At 47.9% G+C, this 25,119-nt stretch overlaps 1 protein-coding gene across 1 annotated transcript; it reads right to left on the reverse strand.

Annotated features, from left to right (window-relative positions):
• Window positions 1-6,066: 6,066 nt before the first annotated feature.
• On the reverse strand, window positions 6,067-24,931 carry pafah1b3 (platelet-activating factor acetylhydrolase, isoform Ib, gamma subunit). The gene is made up of 6 exons (XM_072250329.1): window positions 24,853-24,931; window positions 24,182-24,313; window positions 16,513-16,602; window positions 15,948-16,064; window positions 10,301-10,423; window positions 6,067-7,546 (listed from the first exon to the last, which is right to left on the reverse strand). The coding sequence occupies exons 2-6, from the start codon at window positions 24,269-24,271 to the stop codon at window positions 7,283-7,285; spliced, it is 684 nt and encodes a 227-aa protein (XP_072106430.1). The 5' UTR covers window positions 24,272-24,313; window positions 24,853-24,931; the 3' UTR covers window positions 6,067-7,282.
• Window positions 24,932-25,119: the final 188 nt, after the last annotated feature.

The raw sequence follows: 25,119 nt of genomic DNA on the forward strand, positions 1-25,119 counted from the left end.
GAGAGTGCAGAATTTGTATGTTCCTGTCAGGATTAAAGGCAAGGTGAATAGGAATAAGGAACCTTGGTTCTCAAGGGATATTGCAACTCTGATAAAGAAGAAGAGGGAGTTGTATGATGTGTATAGGAAGCAGGGAGTAAATAAGGTGCTTGAGGAGTATAAGAAGCGCAAGAAAATACTTAAGAAAAAAATCAGGAGGGCTAAAAGAAGACATGAGGTTGCCTTGGCAGTCAAAGTGAAGAATAATCCAAAGAGCTTTTACAGGTATATTACGAGCAAAAGGATCGTAAGGGATAAAATTGGTCCTCTTGAAGATCAGAGTGGTCGGCTATGTGCGGAACCAAAGGAAATGGGGGAGATCTTAAATAGGTTTTTTATGTCTGTGTTTACTATGGAAACTGGCATGAAGTCTATGGAATTAAGGGAAACAAGAAGTGAGATCATGGAAACTGTACAGATCGAAAAGGAGGAGGTCCTTGCTGTCTTGAGGAAAATTAAAGTGGATAAATCCCCGGGACCTGACAGGGTGTTCCCTCGGACCTTGAAGGAGGCTAGTGTTGAAATTGCAGGGGCCCTGGCTGAAATATTTAAAATGTCGCTGTCTACAGGTGAGGTGCTGGAGGATTGGAGAGTGGCTCATGTTGTTCCGTTGTTTAAAAAAGGATCGAAAAGTAATCCGGGAAATTATAGGCCAGTAAGTTTAACGTCGGTAGTAGGTAAGTTATTGGAGGGAGTACTAAGAGACAGAATCTACAAGCATTTGGATAGGCTGGGACTTATTAGGGAGAGTCAACATGGCTTTGTGCATGGTAGCTCATGTTTGACCAATCTATTGGAGTTTTTCGAGGAGGTTACCAGGAAAGTGGATGAAGGGAAGGCAGTGGATATTGTCTACATGGACTTCAGTAAGGCCTTTGACAAGGTCCCGCATGGGAGGTTAGTTAGGAAAATTCATTCGCTAGGTATACATGGAGAGGTGGTAAATTGGATTAGACATTGGCTCGATGGAAGAAGCCAGAGAGTGGTGGTAGAGAATTGCCTCTCTGAGTGGAGGCCTGTGACTAGTGGTGTGCCACAGGGATCAATGCTGGGTCCATTGTTATTTGTCATCTATATCAATGATCTGGATGATAATGTGGTAAATTGGATCAGCAAGTTTGCTGATGATACAAAGATTGGAGGTGTAGTAGACAGTGAGGAAGGTTTTCAGAGCCTGCAGAGGGACTTGGACCAGCTGGAAAAATGGGCTAAAAAATGGCAGATGGAGTTTAATACTGACAAGTGTGAGGTATTGCACGTTGGAAGGACAAACCAACGTAGAACATACAGGGTTAATGGTAAGGCACTGAGGAGTGCAGTGGAATAGAGGGATCTGGGAATACGGATACAAAATTCCCTAATAGTGGCGTCACAGGTAGATAGGGTCGTAAAGAGAGCTTTTGGTACATTGGCCTTTATTAATCAAAGTATTGAGTATAAGAGCTGGAATGTTATGATGAGGTTGTATAAGGCATTGGTGAGGCCGAATCTGGAGTATTGTGTTCAGTTTTGGTCACCAAATTACAGGAAGGATATAAATAAGGTTGAAAGAGTGCAGAGAAGGTTTACAAGGATGTTGCCGGGACTTCAGAAACTCAGTTACAGAGAAAGGTTGAATAGGTTGGGACTTTATTCCCTGGAACATAGAATAATGCGGGGAGATTTGATAGAGGTATATAAAATTATGATGGGTATAGGGTGAACGCAAGCAGGCTTTTTCCACTGAGGCAAGGGGAGAAAAAAACCAGAAGACATGGGTTTAGGGTGAGGGGGGAAAAGTTTAAAGGGAGCATTAGGGGGGGCTTCTTCACACAGAGAGTGGTAGGAGTATGGAATGAGCTGCCAGACGAGGTGGTAAATGCGGGTTCTTTTTTAACATTTAAGAATAAATTGGACAGATACATGGATGGGAGGTGTATGGAGGGATATGGTCCGTGTGCAGGTCAGTGGGACTAGGTAGAAAATGGTTCGGCACAGCCAAGAAGGGCCAAAAGGCCTGTTTCTGTGCTGTGGTTTCTATGGATCATGTATCTACTCCCTGACTGCCATGCCCTGATGATCTGGGATCCCATAGACTGGATCCAGGATCCTGAAAGCCAGGATCAAGGAGGCTAAAGACAGGTATAGGAGGAAGCTTGAGTGGAAACTCCAGCAAACAACATGAGAGAGGTCTGGAGTGGAATAAGTACCATCACTGGGTTCTGGCAAACTAGCAACAGAGGAGCTGAAGGCAGTGTGGACAGGGTCAACGAACTTAACCTGTTCTTTAACAGATTTGACATTGTGGCCCCTGCCCACCCCCCACATGATTCATCTGTCATTGGCCCCCAACCAACACATATTCCTCTCTCCCCTCCTACTCACAGTCCCCGACCCTGCTCTCATGACTATACCCCTCCCCCACATGAAACCACCATGGTGGGCTTCATAGCTGGACAGGTGAGAAGACAGTTGAAACACCTCACCCCAAGCAATGCTGCAGGCCCGGATGATGTCAGCACCAGGGTGCTCAAAGCTTGTGCCCCTCAGCTATGTGGAGTACTTCACCATGTCTTCAACCTGAGCCTGAGTCTCCAGAGGGTTCCTGTGCTGTGGAAGATGCCGTGCCCCAGTGGCTTCAATGACTACGGACCAGTGGCATTGAATTCCCACATCATAAAGACCCTAGAGAAACTTGTTCTGGAGCTGCTCCAGCCTATGGTTGGGCCACACTTAAATCCCCTCCAGTTCGCCTACCAGCCCCGACTAGGAGTTGAGGATGCCATCGTCCACCTGCTGAACTGTGTCTACGCCCACCTGGACAAGCCAGCGAGCACTGTGAGGGTCATGTTTTTTGACTTCTCCAGTGCATTCAACACCATCCGCCCTGCTCTGCTGGGGGAGAAGCTGACAGCAATGCAGGTGGATGCTTTCCTGGTGTCATGGATTATTGATTACCTGACTGGCAGACCACAGTACGTGTGCTTGCAATACCCTGTGTCCGACAGAGTGATCAGCAGCACTGGGGCTCCACAGGGGACTGTCTTGTCTCCCTTTCTCTTCACCATTTACACCTCGGACTTCAACTACTGCACAGAGTCTTGCCATCTTCAGAAGTTTTCCGATGACTCTGCCATAGTTGGATGCATCAACAAGGGAGATGAGGCTGAGTACAGGGCTACGGTAGGAAACCTTGTCACATGGTGTGAGCAGAATTACCTGCAGCTTAATGTGAAAAAGACTAAGGAGCTGGTGGTAGACCTGAGGAGGGCTAAGGTACCGGTGACCCCTGTTTCCATCCAGGGGGTCAGTGTGGACATGGTGGAGGATTACAAATATCTGGGGATACAAATTGACAATAAACTGAACTGGTCAAAGAACACTGAGGCTGTCTACAAGAAGGGTCAGAGCCATCTCTATTTCCTGAGGAGACTGAGGTCCTTTAACATCTGCCGGACAATGCTGAGAATGTTCTACGAGTCTGTGGTGGCCAGTGCGATCATGTTTGCTGTTGTGTCCTGGGGCAGCAGGCTGAGGGTAGCAGACACCAACAGGATTAACAAACTCATTCATAAGGCCAATGATGTTGTGGGGATGGAACTGGACTCTCTGACGGTGGTGTCTGAAAAGAGGATGCTGTCCACCTTGCATGCCATCTTGGACAATGTCCCCCATCCACTACATGACATACTGGGTGGGCACAGGGGTACATTCAGCCAGAGACTCATTGCACCGAGATGCAACACAGAGTGTCATAGGAAGTCATTCCCACCTGTGGCCATCAAACTTTACAACTCCTCCCTTGGAGGGTCAGACACCCTGAGCCAATAGGCTGGTCCTGGACTTACTTCCTGGCATAATTTACATATTATTATTTAATTATTTATGGTTTTACATTGCTATATTTATACTCTGTTCTTGGTTGGTGCAACTGTAACGAAACCAAATTTCCCTCTGGATCAATTAAGTATGACTATGACTATGATCCCCTTCCTGCCCAGAGAAGCTCTCTGACCAGACCTTGGCATATTCCTGTGTGATGATCTCTCTCCCTCAGTGGAACTCTGTGCCTGAAATTCAGACCAGGACAATTCAAACTTGCCTCTCCCAAACACTCATCCCAAGGCTTAACTCAGTAGAAGCCGGCAGAACTACTCCGCTGCACGGGGAGCATCAGTGGAAAAGGGAACAGGAGTCAATGATCTTTCACTAGAACTTGGGAAATGAAACAGACCATTCATTCACTACCCCTTTCCTACTCCATCCTCTCTAATCCCAACCCCCCACCCCTGCCCAAACTCCTCCTTTTTCACCATTCCTTCCCATTTCTACAATGCTTGCCTCTCTTTCCATCCTCTCCCTCTTTGATCTCCCTTTCCTGCAGCTGACACTCTTTCCCTCACTGACTCTCCTCTCCCTCTTTTTGTTGTTGTTTATTGTAGAAATTTCTGGTGCCTCTGCAAGTATGCTTTTCATACACATACTTGTGAATATGCAAGTAGATGCAAATTTGGATACCCTGCACTCCGTCTTTAATGTAGACAGTAATGTAGGTAGCTCACAGGTAGGGCTGGTCTCCAGGTTTGCAAGTCTGGAGGTTGGAGGCTCTTAGTCTGGGGCCTGGAACAAAGACTGGAGGTCAGAGGCCTGGAAGTGGGCTGTCCCTTGGTTGGAGGGCTGACTGTTGTGAGGATGGGAGAATGAGTAAGTGACTCGTTATGCTGTCGTTATTTTGTTGCTGTTGTTTGTTCTATGATGACTGTATTATTCTGCTGAACCATGTAGGCATGCTATCTATGTAAGTATCAAAAGGCGTGGTGACACTTGTGGGCTGCACCCGCCACATCTTCTTAAGCCCATCCCTGCTACTGAGGCATAGGCCGTCTACAGCAGCTTACAGACCTCTGAGTAGCGCCAGCCTTCAAAACGGCCACAGATGTAAACCATCTTCTCTGACCTTTCCTTTCCAAGGGATGTAGCCTTTGGAGCTGCAGCACCGGGTTTTTTTTAAACAGGGTGGAGTCGCTAGCCCAGTGCCAAACCTTCCTCCTTTCAGAGCTGGGCTTGGCAGAGTTTTCCTTAGGTTGTGCTGGTGGTTAATGCAAAGTATTTCACTGTGTTTCCATGTTATTGATAAATGTAATCGAATATATTAAGCTCAAATTGACCACCATGAACCCATTCACCTTATTTCTCAGCAATCGAAAGCTTGTTTCATTTTCAATCACACCTCAGGAAAGCCACTGACCTGAAATATCTTCTTTCTTCTGGAGTGTCTCTCCTCTCAGATAATGCCTGACCCACTGAGTGTTTACGACATTTACAGATTTTATCATTGAAATGCTCCCCAGGATAGCATCAGAAGCTCCGTGGCAGCAGTGTCTGTTGTAACACCCAGACTCCAGCAACTCACAGAGAGGAGACCGGGAACATATCAGTCAAAGCAGAAATAAAGGTCATAGATGTTCTCAATTCTCACTGCTCCACAGGGTGCTAAGATCCTGCACCTCCCCTTCAGAAACTTCAGCAGAACTGACCAAGCTGGGCATCTCAGCTTGGCTCAAGGGCACAAGTGGGAGATCAGGAAACAATGCAGGGTGGAGAAATAGAGGGGAATTGGAGGGTAAAGGAGGAATGAGGACAGTGAAGTCAGTGAGGGTGAGGAGTGGTGGTGAATGGGTGTGGGAGACAAACAGGGAGAGGGGGGCAGAGAGCAGGTGGAAAACAACCCTTGTTTAGCAGAGATTCAGAAAGAATGCTGGGGTTGACAGTGATTTGGTGAATGGGTAAGGTTTCAGGAGACACTCCAAAAGGCAAGAAACTTGCAGAGGTAAGGGAAGCAATGGGAGAGAATGATGGGTGTAGGGGGAGGGACTGACACTGCTAGGAGTGGGGGATAGAGAAAAGAATGGTCAACTTAGGGTACAACTGCACAGTACTCTGGGATAACAAGGGAGACTGGGAACCACAGATCGAAGTGGGTAGGTAATGGTGGATGCCCCGCAGTGGATGATACATTGTGCAGAGTAATCTGGACTCCAAACCACATTCTGTGGAAACCAACTTTATTTGACGCAGAACATGTAATTTATTGAGTAACTGAGTCACCCCCTGTCAACCGAACATCACATGCACCTTCCCCAGATCGTGTGGTGCCTGAGTAAGCGGTAGCCGGGTTGTTCCTGAGAGACCCGGTCACTCAACATTCTCAGCAGTTTGAGGCGCAGGGGTTTAGAGCCAAAGTGTGAACAAGTTGGAAGAATTACAGGGGGCAGGACATCCAGACTGCAGACATAGAGGTCTCAGGACCCATGGGAATGTTAGAAGACTGTGTCCCTTGGCAAAACCAGAAAGCTCCAAACCGATTTCACCCATAGACAAAGATTGAGGGCCAGAGGAAGCACTGGGTGTCCAGAGAAGTGGGTGATTCTGTAGATCGGGAAGGTTTCTGTGGGGGGTGGGGGAGGTGACTATTCCACAGGAGAAGACTGGGGAGAGCCCTGGACAAGTGTCCAACACTGGTAACTAAACAGCACAGTAAATGCTGGAGGGACTTAGCACCTTGGGGGAAAGAGGGGTGTTGGGGGGGGGGGGGGGGGGGGAGAACAGACAGTTGTTCTTTCAAGCCAAAATCCTTCGTCTGGACTGTTCACTGAGTCACTTTAAGGGTCTCCGCCCAAAACAACCCTGATGAAGGATGTACCCCAATCATCGACTGCCCACCTCCCTCCACAGACGCTGCCTGACCAGCTTAGTTCTGCCAGCACCTTTGTGTGCTGTTCCACACTCCAGTGCCTTTAGTCTCCCGTGTTGCCACTACAATCACAAGCTGACTAATTTCTTGGAGTGAGTGTACTACAGCTCAAACAGCTCCTTCAGCCCATCTAGTCCATGCTGATCTAGCCCCATCCATGGTCCCACACCACATGCCTCCATACCACTCCCATCCAAGTACTTCTCCAAACTTCTCTTGACTATTATAATTGAGCCTGCATCCACCACTTCCACTGGCAGCTCATTCTACCCTCAGTGAACTGAACCTATTCAACCCAAGTCCCAGCGACATTGTCTTTTCTGCCCCCCTTGCTCACCCACATATGCCAGACTTCCCTCAACCCCTTGCCCCTCTCACTACAGATACCAGCTCCCTTGCCCTAGACGTACCCCCTCCCTCCGCACTGTGGGTGGGGAGTTTACAGTGACCCAGTGTGGTTAGTGTGACCAACTCCCCAACCCCCTCCCCCCCCCCACTGTCACCCCACTGTCAGGGGTTGCGAGCAGCCTCCCCCAGCAGCTGCACTACACAGGTGTGAATCAGCTTGCAGACCCGTGCGTAAGCCTGGCGGCTCAGGTGCAGGTAGTCGTACAGGTCTTGATGGCTGAGCGTACCGTCTGGCCCAACAAAGCCAGGGTCCACATCCAGGAAGCAGGTGCGACCCAGGGTAAGCACCCTGGCCTGCATCAGCTCATTCACCCGGGCATTCTTCACCCGCAGGGGGTTTGGCTCCTTCCCCCTTGGCAGTAGGCCCTGTGGGACGGAGCAGAGATTGTGTCAGGGAGTTATACGGCCCTTCAGCCCCACTCAGCCATGCTGGCCCTCCATAGCCAGTCCTGTCTGCACGTGTTTGGCCCAGCTTCCCCTATCCATCACTATCAGGCTTATCGGCACTGGCTTGTGTCACGTGAAACATGCTGTCTTGCAGCAACAGTTCAGTGCAAAGACACAAAACTACCGTGTAGGTGTGCAGCCGTGTACATCTATCTCCATGTGCCTTTTAAACAAGCAACACACACAAAAAATGCTGGTGAACGCAGCAGGCCAGGCAGCATCTATAGGAAGAGGTACAGTCGATATTTCGGGCCGGGACCCTGCGTCAGGACTAACTGAAAGAAGAGATAGTAAGAGATTTGAAAGTGGGACGGGGAGGGGGAGATCCGAAAAGTTGGAGGAACAACACCTTATATTCTATCTGGGTAACCTCCAACCTGACGGCATGAATATTGACTTCTCTAACTTCCATTAATGCCACTCCTCCCCTTCATACCCCATCCCTTATTTATTTATTTTAGATTTCTATCTTTTCTCACTTTTTTCTCTCCCTCTCTTTTTTCTCCCTCTGTCCCTCTCACTATAACTCCTTGCCTGCTCTCCACCCTCCGGGCTCCCCACCCCCTTCTCTTTCTCCCCAGGCTTTCCGTCCCATGATCCTCTCCCTTCTCCAGCTCTTAGATCCACCCCTCCCCTCCTGTCTTCTCCTATCATTTCGGATCTCCCCCTCCCCCTTTCAAATCTCTTACTAGCTCTTCTTTCAGTTAGTCCTGACAAAGGGTCCCGGCCCGAAACGTCGACTGTACCTCTTCCTATAGATGCTGCCTGGCCTGCTGCATTCACCAGCATTTTTCGTGTGTGTTACTTGAATCTGCAGCATCTGATTTCCTCATGTCTGCCTTTTTAAACAATATTGTTATCAGTCTCTACCACTATAATTCCAAGGTTGTCAAGCTGAGGAGTGTTGGTGGAGACAAGCTCCCACTACCTAAAAGTGCTCCTCACGGCATGCGCCTCAAATAGCCTCTGACAACCAAGTCCAACTCCTGGCCTTCTTGTGTGGCTTAGCCTCTAAGCCCGGTGGAACTGTTTCTACTGACAGGAGAAAGGGCGAAGGCAGGTCCTGGCGCCTTAAAACCAGTGCTTCGGGTAGATGGAGCTCGTCAGCCTGGGAAGACAGTCCATCTAAGAGAGGGAAAACTCTGATTTCAAACCTCCGCTGCCTTGCGGCCATACTCACTCATGGGAAAGGTTCGGGAGCAAACCCTGAGGACAAATCTGGAGCTGGAGTCCCTAAGGCAGTCCGACGTTGCCTTCAACCTCGTTCTGGCAACTCCTGCGACAACACCGGTGCCAAGCATCGGTCCTTGCCCTTCCCTTGGACAACGTCGGTGTCATGGAGAGGGGAGACTTGCTGCATGGGCAACTGCTGGTCTTCCGTACAACCTTGCACAGGCCTGCACCCTGGAACTTTCCAGGCGCAGATCCATGGTCTCGCGAGACTAACGAATGCCACCACCTCTACCACTATGTTGCTCCAGGCACCCAGGTTACTGGGTGTCAGCATCTCAAAGGATCTGTCCTGGGTCCTAACATACAATCACTAAGGCACACCAGCAGCTCTATTTCATGAGGAGTTTGAGGAGATCTGGTGTCTCTACCATGGACAGCATTCTGACTGGTTGCATCACCAACTGGTCTGGGGGCTCCAATGCGTAGAATCGCAAGAGGTCACAGAGGGCTGTGAATTCAGCCAGCACAATCACAGGCACAACCCTCCCACCATCGAGGGCATCTTCAAAAGGCAGTGTCTCAAGAAGGTGGCTTCCATCATTCACCACCGAGGACATTCCCTCTTCTCATTACTACCATCAGGGAGGAGGTATTGGAGTCCGAAGATACACACTCAACATTTTAGGAGCAGCTTCTTCTGCTCCACAGTCAGATATCTGAATGGTCCATGAACACCACTATTCTATTCCTCTTTTGAACTTTCATTTGTTGGAAATTATAGTATATTTTGTGTACTGCACTGTACTGCTGCCTCAAAACAAATTTCACTACATATATCAGTGGTAATAAACCTCATTCTGATTCTGTGTGAAGACATTGCCCATCAGGTCCTTTCTGGATCTTCCTGCTCTCACCTTAAACCTGTGTCCTCTGGTTTTGGACTACCCAGCCCTGGGGTAAAAGATTGTGACCCCCCCCCAACCCATCTTATCCCTGCCCCTCATTTTATATGACTCTGCCAAGTTACCACTCAGCCTCCTACGCACCAAGAACTGCTCCACTCTTGGCTTAAAATTCAACCCCTCTAGACCCAGTAACATCCCCATGAATCTTTTTCTTGTTTCCTCTGCAAATAGGTGGCATCCTTCCTGAAGCATGGCAACCAGAGCTACAGTACTCCAAATGTGGCCAGAACTGGAGGAGCAGGCATTCAGGTGGGGGGGGGGGGGGAAGGGAGGAAAGCCCTCTCCCTCCCCTGGATTTCCCCTGATACATCCCCCACCTCACCCTCCCCAATCCCTGGGGGTCAATGAGGTCCAACAAAACTGTGCCACCATGCCCCCTCCTGTTCCCTTCCCATCCCTCTGCACACCCATTCCTGATGCCCTCCCTGCCCTCTGCACCCTTTCACTCCAACACCCCCACTCCAGTATTCCTGCCCAGCCCTCCCTCAACAGCAGATCCTCTGCCTCACCCTCCCATCCAAGCCCACCCTCTCACCAGCACGATGACATGTGCCTGCGGCTGCCGCTGGTTCAGGAGACGGACGATGGCCTCGATACCATCAGCCACCTGCTCTGCCGTGTGGCCGTGGTTATTCGTGCCCGCCCATAGCACGATCACCTGCAGGTACAACACACACTGTCAGTCACTCCAGTTCTACCTCACCCCCTCCTCCCAGTCGTTCATGTTTGGCTCACACCCTTCTAAGCATTTCCCATCTCTGTACCTCTCCAAATGTCTCTCACTTCTTCAGGAGGCTAAAGAAATTTGGTATGTCCTCATCAACCCTTACCAATTTTTAATCGATGCACCACAAAGAACAACCTGTCTGGATGCATCATGGCTTGGTACAGCAATGGCTCTGCATGTGTCTGCAAGAAACTGCGAAGATGTATGTTGCCTGCGCATGCACTGTTGTCCACACATGCACACTATTCTCTCTCCCTCTCTCGCTGCAATGTGAATACACCAGTTAAAGCCATCTCCCGCACGCGTGCCTTTATTTAATTGATATGTAGCTGTGCACAGACACAAACAAATTGGCAACGAGTACGAACCTGAATGTCAGAAAATAGCACAAGCTGCACCGACAGTTACGGGACGAAGCAGCGGGGGTTAAACAGCACGAGAAGGCCGTCACAGACGGCAACAAGGGAACACACGAGTAACAGTGAAAGACGTGTTGAATTTAAAGTAAAAATATCATGGTGATGGTTTCAGTTGGGAAATTTGACAAATTTGTTAGAACTATCGAAGGCTGGGAGTTGTATACTGAGAGAGTTGAACTGTATTGTAATGCAAACATAAAGGAGTAAAAGAAAGCCCCCGCACTTCTTAGCTTAATGGGCCTACGAACATACAGTCTCTTACACAACTTAGTAACCACTGCAAAGCAAGATGTTCGATGGAATCACTTGAGCCTTAAGCTGTTGGTAATAACTGAGAGATTTTGATTTTACAAAAGGAATCAGTCAAAAGATGAAAGCCTTTCTGAATACATTGCAGAACTGTGCAAACTTTCCAAGTACTGTGACTTTAGAGATGGACATTCTGGGGCATTAAGGGACAGGCATGCATAGTCAAAGCACTCAAAAGAGGCTACTATCTGAAAGAGAACTAACCTTAAAAAAGACATTGATCATTGCAATATCATCAGAAACTACAGCAAAGAATGAGGCAGAACTGCAGAAAATGAGGTTAGAACATAAAGTGCACAAAATGTCCCTGAAAGGCACAAAAGCCAAAGATGTTATTGATGTGACAAATCCTCCCAGCAGGCAAATGACTGTTGGTTCAAAGAAAAAGTCTGCAGAAAGTGTCACATAGAGAGTGTGTGCAAGGCAGACAAAAAGCACAACTGAGTGAAAAGTCTCAAACAATAAACTAAGCAAATGCATAAAGTTAGCGAAAGTAAAGCAGAATCAGACAACAGAGTCTGACAAAAGTGAACTATCATGCCTAGAACTGCAGATGACAAAATCACCTGGATCACAATAGATATGTCCGGTGTAAAACTGAAAATGGGCTGGATACAGGGCCAACTTTGTCCATAATTCCAGAGGCTGACCACAACAGATTGTTTTTTAAGATACCATTACAGAATACCTCAGTGATGCTAAAGACTAACACCAGGTGATAAACTGTTTCCCAAAGGCAAACAGAGTAAATGTGACGTATGGAGGCCAAACACAGCAGTTAAGCTTTATGTAATGAAAAGTGGAGGGCCAGCACTTTCCAGACATGAATGGTTGAAAAAAATCCAACTAGACTGGAACTCAGTCAAAGCTCTCAGTGTGGCATCAACAGGCAACGACAGCCCAAATGGTAGTAGCACTAACCAGGCACAGCTGCTTAATGCTCATGAGGTGGTCTTTGAGAAGGGCATCAGTAAACTCGAAGACATGAAGGCTAGAATTGAACTGGATCATACAGCAACACCAAGACTCCATAAAGTACATCCGGTGCATTACATACTACATCCTAAAGTGAATGCTAAACTGCAGAGCTTAGAGGAGTCTGAAATTCTCTCCAATGTTGAGTGGAGCGATTGGGCCACGCCCATTGTCCCTGCCATCAAGAAAGGGAATGCTGGAGCTATTTGCATGTGTGGGGATTTCAAGGTGAGCATCAAATGATGCTGCATACTGTGTAGTACACCCTGTCACGAATTGAAGATATTTTTGTATCTTTGGTAGGCAGGGAGAGGTTTTCAAAGATTGGCTTGTTACAAGCCTATCTGCAAACAGCAATTGAAGAGTCAAGCAGGAAGTTCCTTACAATCAACACAAGCAAGGGACTGTTCCAGTATAATTGTCTCATCTTTGGCGTCGCATCAGCTCCAGCAATTTGGTGAAGAACAATAGACCAAGTGTCAGGAACACAGTGTTACTTTGATGACATCATTGTGACTGGCAAAAATGATGAAGAGCACCTCCAGAACCTTGGTAAAATGCTTACCAGGCTGAATGAGTATGGTCTGCGCGCTAAGAGAGAGAAACATGAGTTTTTCAAGAATGAAATTTCACATTGTGGACATGTCATTGAGAAGCATGGCTTACATAAGTCACAAGGGAAGATTGAAGTAGTGTTACAGGTTTCCAAATCGGAAAGTATATCAACTCAGGTCATACTTGGGTCTTGCAAGCTATTACCACCGGTTTCTCCCAAACATTGCGACAGTGCTGCATCCATTGAATGCACTGTTGCAGACAGGAGCAAAGTGGGAATGGTCAGAAAGATGTGGAAGAACATTCAAGGAAACAAAGAGACGAATAACATCTGATGAACTGCTCTCCCGTTAGACCCATCTCTGCCCATCAGACTGGCGTGCAATGCGTCCCCTTATGGCATTGGAGCCACTTTATCACACATCCCAATATGGATTTGAACGCCCGATTGTGTTTGCTTCAAGATCTCTGAAGAGCGCAGAACACAACTACACACAGATTGACTGACAGGCCCTTAGTCTAGTTTGGGAAATGAAGAAGTTCCACCACTACCTCTACGGACAAAAATTTACACTAGTGACTGATCGTCAGCCCCGTGTCCATTTTCAATCCCAGAAGGAAAATCCAGTGATGACTGCTACCCGGTTACAATGCTGGGCACTGTTCCTAGGAGCCCACTCTTATGACAAGAGTTCAAGGGTACCAACCAACACAGCAATGCTGATGGCTTGTCACGTCTTCCACGGTTGGCCACTGAAGAAAAAAGTCTTCAAACTGTGACCCAGCAGAGGAGTTTCACACAGCATTGGTGGACCAGTTGCCGGTGACAAATTTATAAATATAAAGGGAAACAAAAAATGATCTGACATTGTCAAAAATCACCATGCAAGGATGGCCAGCTCACAGTAACCCCATGTTTCCAGAGTTCTCAATGAGATGAAACCAACTGTCAGTACATCAAAGAACGCTGATGTGTGGATCTCGTGTTGTGTTTCCCTCTAAACTGTGAACCAGTGTTAGAAAATCTGCATGAAGAACACCTGGGTACAATCAAGGTGAAGAGGCTCGCCCAGGGCTACATGTGGTGGCCGGGAATAGATAGACAGATTGAAGACTTGGCCAAAAGCTGTTCAGGCTACCATAAAGTTTAAAATGCACCCCCACAGGCACTGTTACACCTGTGAGAGTGGCCATCGTCACCATAGCAAACTGTGCATAATGACTTTGCTGGGCCATTCATGGACTTCATGTTTCTGATTGCTGTGGCTGCTCATACAAAGTAAACCAACTCAGCAAAGACCGTCTCTGCCCCGAGGACCATCTTCACCAGAAACGGCTTACCAGAACAAACTGAATGACAACGGACAATACACATCAGCAGAATTTCAACTGTTCATGGAAAAAAATAGCATCAGACTTTCATGTCAGCGCGTCACCACTCAGCAACGAATGGGTTAGCTGAAAGGTTTATCCAAACCTTCAAAAAGTCCATTACAGCAATGGACAAGGAGGACACTTCTCTACAGCACAAGGTGGACAACTTCCTTCTAGTGTATTGGAACTCTGTTCATGCAACGACAAATCAAACATCTGCAACGTTGCTCAGGAACAGGAATCTGAGATCTCACATAGACCTCCTAAAACCAGATCTACTGAGGAAAGTGCAGGTTAAGTGCAAGTGAAGCAGCAAGGTGTTTCGAGATTGGACAGGAAGTCCTAGTGCGTGATTACCGAGAAGACAAGTGGACACCCAGTAGGATAGCTACAAGAAGTGGATCACTGATGTACAAAGTGGACGTTGGAGATCAGACATGGAGACGTCATGTGGACCAGGTACTGGATGCTCAACCGAAGAACACACCCGAGTCCACTGCATCCAACAAGACGGACACATTACAGTCACCAGACTTACCTCTCACTGACAGCAATGTGATGCCGGAAACTGAGAACGTTGTCTTAGACAAGACACCTACCAAACCTGATGCCACTCCCCAGGTCCAGAGGCGTTATCCTGAAAGAAACAGTGCCCCCTAAAAGACTGAACCATTAGAACTGTGAAGTTTGTTATGGACTGTTATTGTGAAAGCATGCTTATTTGGAAGAGGGGTTTATGAAAGGTAAATTGAATGTTTTGTACATAAACAGTTTTAAGATATAGGAGCAGAAGTACGCCATTCGGCCCATCAAGTCTGCTCCGCAATTCAATCATGGGCTGATCCAATTCTTCCAGTCATCCCCACTCCCCTGCCTTCTCCCCATACCCTTTGATGCCCTGGCTAATCAAGAACATAGATTTATGATGCATTAATCTAAAGGGTAAAGTGTAATGTATGGATCTATTTCTTTTAGAGCAATGAACCCTCCTCCTTAGCACTACGCATTGATCTGTTGTCTACGCGTTGTTCTTTCTCTCTCACTCTAATGTGAGCCATCTCCCGCGTGTGTGCTTTCATCTAATGTGGTCTCAGCTCAGCACATCGCAGAAACCAGCCTCCCCTCCACGGACTCCGTCCACACTTCCCACTGCACCAGTGAAGCAGCCCACATGATCAAAGACTCTGGACATGCTCTCTTCTCCCCTCTCCCATCAGGCAGAAGAGTTTGAAAGCACGTACCACCATGCTCAAGGACAGATCCTGTCCCACTGTTATCAGACGATTGAGCCTGATCTCTTGTACAATGAGACGGACTCTTCACCTCACAATCTATCTTGATATGATCTTGCATTTTATCACTTGCCCACACCACATTTCCTGACTATCACACTTTATTCTGTGTTGGTTCTGTTTTACCTTGTTCTAGCTCAACGCACTGTGTCATGATCTGATCTGTATGAAGAATGTGCAAGACGAGGCTTTCCCTGTATCTCGGTATGTGTGACAATAATAAACCAATTCCAAACATTGTCATTGTCTCCCCGCCCCCCCCCCCCCCCCCCCACAACTACCTCCTCTAGCAGCTCAGTCCATATAGCCAGGACTCCAGGAAAAACCCTGCCCCTCAGGATCTATTAAATCTCTCCCCTCTCACCTTAAAGCTGTGCCCTCAAATTTTTGATTCCCTTTCCCTGGGAAAAAGACTGAGTGCATTCACCCCTCGTGATTTAAAACCCTCCATCTCCCAATCTCCTATGCTGGAAGGAATAAGGTCCTAGACCGCACAGCTTCCCCGAAAGTTCGGGCCCTCGAGCCCAGTACCTTTGGCCGGATGTTTTCCAGCTCTCCATTTTGCAGCCTCCACAAAACATGCTGAGTGGCGTCTCCTCCAATTCCAAAGTTCAAGGCGTGTAAAGGGGAAAATAACTCCCGCCAGATCTGGACAAGACACAAGAGAGGGGTACGGGCAGTGGTGAGACCAGGGATGTCAAAAGGCAGAGAACATGGCTGGTGTGGAGAGATGCTGAGGGGCTGAGATCTGGAGTGAGAACAGTCACATGAGGCAGGGTAGAGTGGGAGGCTGAGAGACAAAACCCAGGAGGCAGAGTGGGGGCAAGGGAGAACAGATATGGAGGACAGCTGAGAGTCAGAGTCGGTGGTGGAAGGTGCTCATTGAGGGAGAAGAAGGGGTAAGGGGAGTGTAGGAGGGAAGATTGAGGGGTAAGGCAAGGAGGAGAGTGAAAGGGGGTGGTGAATGGGTAGAACAGAGGGCAGATGAGGTAGACAGAGGTGGGGGATGAGACAGCTCACACACACTTCCCTGAGGTCGGTAAACTACCCCCACACCTCCCTAAGGGTGTTTAAGCCCCATTCCCTCCCATCTCACCTCAAACTGGTGCATTAACTGGATCAGGGAGTCACCCACAAACAATACATCAGGCTCTTTGTCCTTGGTGTCAGCGACAAAGCGGTTGTGCTATTGGGGAGAGAAGATTGTTACTGTAGGACTAGTGACCGCCTTACCCCATACACTCACACTCAAAAATCCCTCACGCAGAACCCCTTCCATATACCACTCCCCCCCCCCCACACACACACATAGGTTGTGCTGTCGGGGAGGGGGAGATTATTACTGCAGGTCTGGTCACCTCCACATCACACACACCCCTCCAGCACAATCCCACACACACACCCCTCCCAAAATTCCCAACACACATGCGCCCTCCCACATGCACATACTTCCTCCCATACAATCCCTCTCACATACACACCCCCCTTCCACAATCCCAAACACACACCCCTCCCCCGCACAATCCCTCTCTCACACACACACACCCTCCTCCCACAATCCCCCCCCCCACACACACACCTACCAAATATCCTCCTCCAACACACACAAATTCATGTGGGTGGGGGGAGATCTTTACCGCAGGATTAGTCATGACCCCCCCTCCACCCCACACACATTCCCTCCCATATACACCCTCCAAACACACGAACCAAACCAGTCGTGCAGTGGACCAGCAGAGGAGATTGCTACTGCTGAACTGGTCACCCGCCCCACTATGTACACCCTTCCCCAGTTGTGCTGAGGGAAAGGTGATCATCACTGTGGGACTCATTACCCCTGCTACACACACACACACCTCACTGATAGTCAGTGGTAGAAAGGGTGAGTAGCTTCATGCAAGGAGCATTCGTAATAAGGTGGATGAATTGAAAGTGCAGATTGTTATTAATGATTATGATATAGTTGGGATCACAGAGACATGGCTCCAGGGTGACCAGGGATGGGAGCTCAACGTTCAGGGATATTCAATATTCAGGAGGGATAGACATGAAGGAAGGGGAGGTGGGGTGGCGTTGCTGGTTAAAGAAGAGATTAACGCAATAGAAAGGAAGGACATAAGCTGGGAAGATGTGGAATCGATATGGGTAGAGCTGCGTAACACTAAGGGGCAGAAGACGCTGGTGGGAGTTGTGTACAGGCCACCTAACAGTAGTAGTGAGGTCGGAGATGGTATTAAACAGGAAATTAGAAATGTGTGCAATAAAGGAACAGCAGTTATAATGGGTGACTTCAATCTACATGTAGATTGGGTGAACCAAATTGGTAAAGGTGCTGAGGAAGAGGATTTCTTGGAATGTATGCGGGATGGTTTTTTGAACCAACATGTCGAGGAACCAACTAGAGAGCAGGCTATTCTGGACCGGGTTTTGAGCAATGAGGAAGGGTTAATTAGCAATCTTGTCGTGAGAGGCCCCTTGGGTAAGAGTGACCATAATATGGTGGAATTCTTCATTAAGATGGAGAGTGACATAGTTAATTCAGAAACAAAGGTTCTGAACTTAAAGAGGGGTAACTTTGAAGGTATGAGACGTGAATTAGCTAAGATGGACTGGCAAATGACACTTAAAGGATTGACGGTGGATATGCAATGGCAAGCATTTAAAGGTTGCATGGATGAACTACAACAATTGTTCATCCCAGTTTGGCAAAAGAATAAATCAAGGAAGGTAGTGCACCCGTGGCTGACAAGAGAAATTAGGGATAGTATCAATTCCAAAGAAGAAGCATACAAATTAGCCAGAGAAAGTGGCTCACCTGAGGACTGGGAGAAATTCAGAGTTCAGCAGAGGAGGACAAAGGGCTTAATTAGGAAGGGGAAAAAAGATTATGAGAGAAAACTGGCAGGGAACATAAAAACGGACTGTAAAAGCTTTTATAGATATGTAAAAAGGAAAAGACTGGTAAAGACAAATGTAGGTCCCCTGCAGACAGAAACAGGTGAATTGATTATGGGGAGCAAGGACATGGCAGACCAATTGAATAATTACTTTGGTTCTGTCTTCACTAAGGAGGACATAAATAATCTTCCAGAAATAGTAGGGGACAGAGGGTCCAGTGAGATGGAGGAACTGAGCGAAATACATGTTAGTAGGGAAGTGGTGTTAGGTAAATTGAAGGCAGATAAATCCCCAGGGCCAGATGGTCTGCATCCCAGGGTGCTTAAGGAAGTAGCCCAAGAAATAGTGGATGCATTAGTGATAATTTTTCAAAACTCGTTAGATTCTGGACTAGTTCCTGAGGATTGGAGGGTGGCTAATGTAACTCCACTTTTTAAAAAAGGAGGGAGAGAGAAACCAGGGAATTATAGACCGGTTAGCCTAACGTCGGTGGTGGGGAAACTGCTGGAGTCAGTTATCAAGGATGATAACAGCACATTCAGAAAGTGGTGAAATGACGGACAAAGTCAGCATGGATTTGTGAAAGGAAAATCATGTCTGACGAATCTCATAGAATTTTTTGAGGATGTAACTAGTAGAGTGGATAGGGGAGAACCAGTGGATGTGGTATATTTGGATTTTCAGAAGGCTTTTGACAAGGTCCCACACAGGAGATTAGTGTGCAAACTTAAAGCACACGGTATTGGGGGTAAGGCATTGGTGTGGGTGGAGAGTTGGTTAGCAGACAGGAAGCAAAGAGTGGGAATAAACGGGACCTTTTCAGAATGGCAGGCGGTGACTAGTGGGGTACCGCAAGGCTCAGTGCTGGGACCCCAGTTGTTTACAATATATATTAATGACTTGGATGAGGGAATTAAATGCAGCATCTCCAAGTTTGCGGATGACACGAAGCTGGGTGGCAGTGTTAGCTGTGAGGAGGATGCTAAGAGGATGCAGGGTGACTTGGATAGGTTGGGTGAGTGGGCAAATTCATGGCAGATGCAATTTACTGTGGATAAATGTGAAGTTATCCACTTTGGTGGCAAAAATAGGAAAACAGATTATTATCTGAATGGTGGCCGATTAGGAAAAGGGGAGGTGCAACAAGACCTGGGTGTCATTATACACCAGTCATTGAAAGTGGGCATGCAGGTACAGCAGGCGGTGAAAAAGGCGAATGGTATGCTGGCATTTATAGCGAGAGGATTCGAGTACAGGAGCAGGGAGGTACTACTGCAGTTGTACAAGGCCTTGGTGAGACCACACCTGGAGTATTGTGTGCAGTTTTGGTCCCCTAATCTGAGGAAAGACATCCTTGCCATAGAGGGAGTACAGAGAAGGTTCACCAGATTGATTCCTGGGATGGCAGGACTTTCATATGAAGAAAGACTGGATGAACTGGGCTTGTACTCGTTGGAATTTAGAAGATTGAGGGGGGGATCTGATTGAAACATATAAGATCCTAAAGGGATTGGACAGGCTAGATGCAGGAAGATTGTTCCCGATGTTGGGGAAGTCCAGAACGAGGGGCCACAGTTTGAGGATAGAGGGGAAGCCTTTTAGGACCGAGATTAGGAAAAACTTCTTCACACAGAGAGTGGTGAATCTGTGGAATTCTCTGCCACAGGAAACAGTTGAGGCCAGTTCATTGGCTATATTTAAGAGGGAGTTAGATATGGCCCTTGTGGCTACGGGGGTCAGGGGGTATGGAGGGAAGGCTGGGGCGGGGTTCTGAGTTGGATGATCAGCCATGATCATAATAAATGGCGGTGCAGGCTCGAAGGGCTGAATGGCCTACTCCTGCACCTATTTTCTATGTTTCTATGTTCATGAACATCAACACCTCAAAGGACCTATTCTGGGCCAAATACATTGATGCAATCAGGAAGAAAGCACGCCAGCAGCTGTAATTCATTAGGAGTTTCAAGAGATTTGGTATGTCAACAAAAACACTCAAAAACTTATATAGATGCACTGTGGAGAGCATTCAGACAGGCTGAGTACCGTCTAGTATGCAGAACCAAAAGCAGCTGCAGAGGGTCGTAAATTTAGATAGCTCCATCTTGGGTACTAGCCTACAAAATACCTGGGATATCTTCAAGGAGCAGTGTTTCAGAAAGGCACCATCCATTATTAAGGACCTCCAGCACCCAGGGCATGCCCTTTTCTTTATATCAAGACTATAAAAAGTTTATTTGCAACACATATACACAAAACGTACAGAAAAACAATATTTACAAGACAGTAGATATACTCAAATTACAATATGGTTACTACCGTCTATAAAAGTCTACACCATGGAGGATCACCGTTCACGGAAATCGCCCAATGCGCCCACCGAGACCACATGCTCCCTCTTCAAGCACAGCTGGGCATGAACGTATCCTTGGAACAGCGACAGGCAGTCGGCCCGGGTAGTGCCCTCCACCTTCCCTCGCCTAGACTCGTGAATGGCCATTTTGGCCAGGCCCAGGACCGAGCCCATCAGGAGACCCTCCTCACGGCCCACACCCTTCCGAACTGGGTGCCCGTAGATGAGGAGCACAGGGGTAAAGTGCAGCCAGAACCTCAGCAGCAGCTCTCTGAGAAACTAAAACAGGGGCTGCATGCCCTTTTCTCACTGTTACCGTCAGGACGGAGGTGCAGAAGCCTGAAGGCACACACTCAGCAATCCAGGAACAGCTTCTTCCTCTCTGTCATGTGATTTCTAAATGCACATTGAACCCGAGAACACTACTTCACTTCTTTAATAAATATTATTTTCGTTTTTGCATGATTTTTAATCTATTCAATACACATATACTGTAATCGATTTATTTACTTACCATTCTTCTATATTATGTATTGCATTTTACTGCTGCTGCTAGGTTAGCAAATTTCACGACACATAAACCTAATTCCGATTGACTGCATCACTGCCGGGAGCGAATGCTCCAACAGGCAGGATCGAAGGAAGCCGCAAAGGGTTATAGATTCTGCCAGCTCCATCACGGGCACAACCCTCCTCACCATTGCTGACATCTTCACAAGGTGATGCCTCAAGAAGGCGGCGTCCATCACTAAAGACCTTCACCACACGGGACATGCCCACTTGGCATTATTACCATCGGGGGGGGGGGGGGGGGGGAGTACAGGAGCTTGCAGATCCACACTCAATGTTTTAGAAACAGTTTCTTCCCCTGACATTAGATCTCTGAATGGCCCACAGACCCACGAACACTGCACTGTTGTTCGTCTTTTGCACTCTTAATGTTTCTAATTCACTGTATAGCTGACACAAAACAGATTTCACAACCTACGTCAGTGATAATAAACCCGATTCTGATGAGGTTGTACGTAGCCACTCTCAGGCAGCTATGGACTCGGACCCCATCTCTTTGCACATCAACACGAGGATCCTGCTGACTCTTTACATTTGATCTCCCAAACAGTAACACCTCACACTTGGCTGGATTAAACTTCACTTTCCATTTCTCCACCCATATCTGCAACCGATCTATATCCCACTGTATCCTTTGCCAGTCTTCTACGCCATCCACAATGCCACCAGTCTTTGTATCGTTTACAAACTTACTAACCTCTCATACACTCAACGATTCAGGAACAGTTTCTTTCCCTCTGCCATCCCATTCCCAAATAGACATTGAACCCACGAACAGATCACTACTTTTTTAAAATTTGTTTTTGCACTGATTATTTTAATATTTAATACACACACTCATAAGTGCATACACATATACAGTCACAAATATTACTTACTGTAATTCATTTTCTCTGTATTTATCATGTATTGTATTGTACTGCTGCCGCAAAGTTAACAAATTTCGCAATGTGCTGATGATATTAAAACTGATTCTGAACCTACCCACTTAATTATATTACAAACATATCGTCGCCAGGCACCACTAGTCACGGACCTCTGGCCAGAACAAGTCCCTGCTATCGGCAGGCCAATTCTGCAGGTCACGGCAGATCCCACGCACGTTAATCTTCTGGATGAGCTGCCCCTGAGGGACCCTGTCACACACCGTGCTGACCATATCCATGGCTCCACCTTCATCAATCACCTCAGTCAGCTCCTCAAAAAAGATGCAGCTTGCCCCATGTATCAGATTTCTGAATAGTCCACGAATCAATGAGCATTACTTTATCGTTTTGCCTGCACTAGTTTGTACTTTTTCTGTCTACATACAAATCAGAGACAATAAATCTGAATCTGACAAAGCCATGCTGACTCTCCCTAATTAGGCCACAGTTTTCCAAATGTTCATAAATCCTATCCGTAAGCATCCTCTCCAGTAACTTCCTACCACTGACGTGAGACTCAGTGACCTATAGTTTCCAGAATCATCCTCATTTCCTTTCTTGAATAATAGAACAACATTAGCTGCTTGCCAGTCCCGAGGAACCTTGCCCACAGTTGGGAAAGACACAAAGGACTTGGTTAAGGCCCCAACAATCTCACCTCTTGCCTCCCTCTCTCAACAATCTTAGCTAAGCTGCACAAGTTCAGAAGGCTTCTCAGTTTTTCCGTGCACGGACAAGGGCTGCTGTGCTTGTCGAGGAGATTTGAATGGAATCGGACAGTGTGTGTATCCGTGAACACCTACTCTGACCTTATGATGAAAAGGTCACTGATAGAACAGCTGAATGACAAACCACCTCGCTTTGTGTGGGCTGTGAACACAGCCTCAGCCACGGAGAGCTCTCCCCTTGATGCCCACGGATTTCAGATTTCCCAGGGCTCTCTGACCCCACCCTTAATATTGAGGGTAGTGACTCTCATCCCTGCAGTTTGGTCCTTGGTCCCTTTGGACCCCAAAGATGTGCCGGCCTACCCCACAATCCATCCAACCCTTCCTTCCTACAAGCTCAAAACTCTCCACTTTCTTTTAGTCATGTACTTAGAAGTCCCTTACATGTCCCTAATGTATTAGCCACTACCACCACCTCAGTGCATTCCACGTAAAAAATACCTGCCTCTGACATCCCTCCCTAAATTTTCCTCCAATCACCTTAAAAGGGTATACTTTGGTGGTATCCATCTCCGACAGGAATAAATCTCCGGCTGCCCATTCTATCCATGTCTCTCCTGATCTTGTACACCTCTAACAAGTCGCCTTTCATCCTCATTTGCTCCAAAGAAAAGCCTTAGCTCACTCAACTTTTCCTCATAAAATATCCAGGTAGCATCCTGGTAAGTCTCCTCTGCACCCTCTCTAAAGCTTCCGTGCCCTTCCTATAATGAGGCCAGAACTCCAACTGAGGTCTAACCAGAGTTTTACAGAGTTGCAACATTACCTTGTGATCTTTGAGTAATTAATACAAACACACTCTGTCAACTCATGCAGCAACTTTGAGGAATCTATGGATTTCGATGCCAAGATCCCCGTTTCTCCACACTAAGAATCCTGCCTTCACTGATGAAGTGGCTGAAGGTGCTTCTGTCCAGGGTACCGCTCTGAGCATATCCCAGTGATGTCCCAGGACTGGGAATGACTAACCACCACCATTTATATGGGGTGCAAACACAACCAAACCATGGGGAGCTCCCACCCTTGATGCCCACAGACTTCAGATTTCCCAGTGCTCTCTGATGCCACTGCCCAAGTTGAGGGTAGTCAATCTTGCTTCATCCCTGGAGTTCAGCCCTTGGGTACACGTTTGGTGCGGGGCTGGAGCAGAGTGGTTCCAATAAGACCCCGGCTGAACACCAGTCACAGGTTACTGGTGAGGCAGTTCTATTTTATAGCACTCCTGAGCTACCTTATCAATTCCTTTGAGCACAGTGGAGGTTGAACGAAATTGGAGTCAGAAACCTCTCTCACCTGTGACATCCATCGGCCGTCGCCCTGGACATCCTGGGGAATGGCAGGAATGGCAGCTGGGTTATCGCCTCGCTCACTCATTCCGTTCATGGGAATTGAGCTCTGGAGATCCGGCTACAGCAGAACACAGACCTGATTCAGAGCAGGGGGAAGGGGAGACTGTGAACATCCTTAGGGTCAAACCACGTCCACTGATGGTCAAAGGGATGCAGGACGGAAAATATTCAGGAGACCGCACAGGGGGAAGCGAAGGGGAGTGAAGGAAGCCAGTGGGAAGGGTTGGGGAAGAGAGGGGAGGGAGGAGAGCTGGGAGACGGTGGGGAGGGGGGATTTGGGTCGGATAGGCAGAATGGGGAGGCATGGAGGGCGGGACCGGGAGAATGGAGGAAGGAACAGAGGGTTAGAGCGAGAAGAGGCTTGGGAAAGGGTGTTAGAGGGAGAGGCGGTTGAAAGGAGGGGATATGGGGAAAGGGAGAGATGGAAAGTTCAGGGAGGGGTCAGAGATTATTTCCGTTGCCAAGCAACCTGTTGCACTAACGCCTCCCACACAGCCACCCTCTGACTCCCTCCCCTCGACACCTTCATCCCTCTCCTCTCCTCCACTCTTCTCCTCCTCCTCCCCTCTCCCCCTAGCCATCTCCCTCTCCCACCTCCATCCCTTTCCCTCTTACACTCGCTCCCTCCTCCAGTCTCTCAACAGGACGTTCCACGAACTTCCGGTCATGCGCACATCGCGAGCGCAAAAGGGAAAAAAAAACATCGCTGTCAATCAAGGAGAGGAAGCCGAAGAGAGCGCGGGGAGGGGCGGGGCCAACTGTGCGCTGCCGGACTGACAGAGAGGGGCGTGGCCGGGGTGGGGGGAGGGTAAAGGCGGCTGCCTGGTGGACAGGCGGCGCGGCCAATGGAGGGGCGGGGCAGGAGTGAGGGGGCGGGGCTAG

This window comes from Mobula birostris, unplaced genomic scaffold, assembly GCF_030028105.1.
Source record: "Mobula birostris isolate sMobBir1 unplaced genomic scaffold, sMobBir1.hap1 scaffold_282, whole genome shotgun sequence".
NCBI lineage: Eukaryota > Metazoa > Chordata > Chondrichthyes > Myliobatiformes > Myliobatidae > Mobula > Mobula birostris.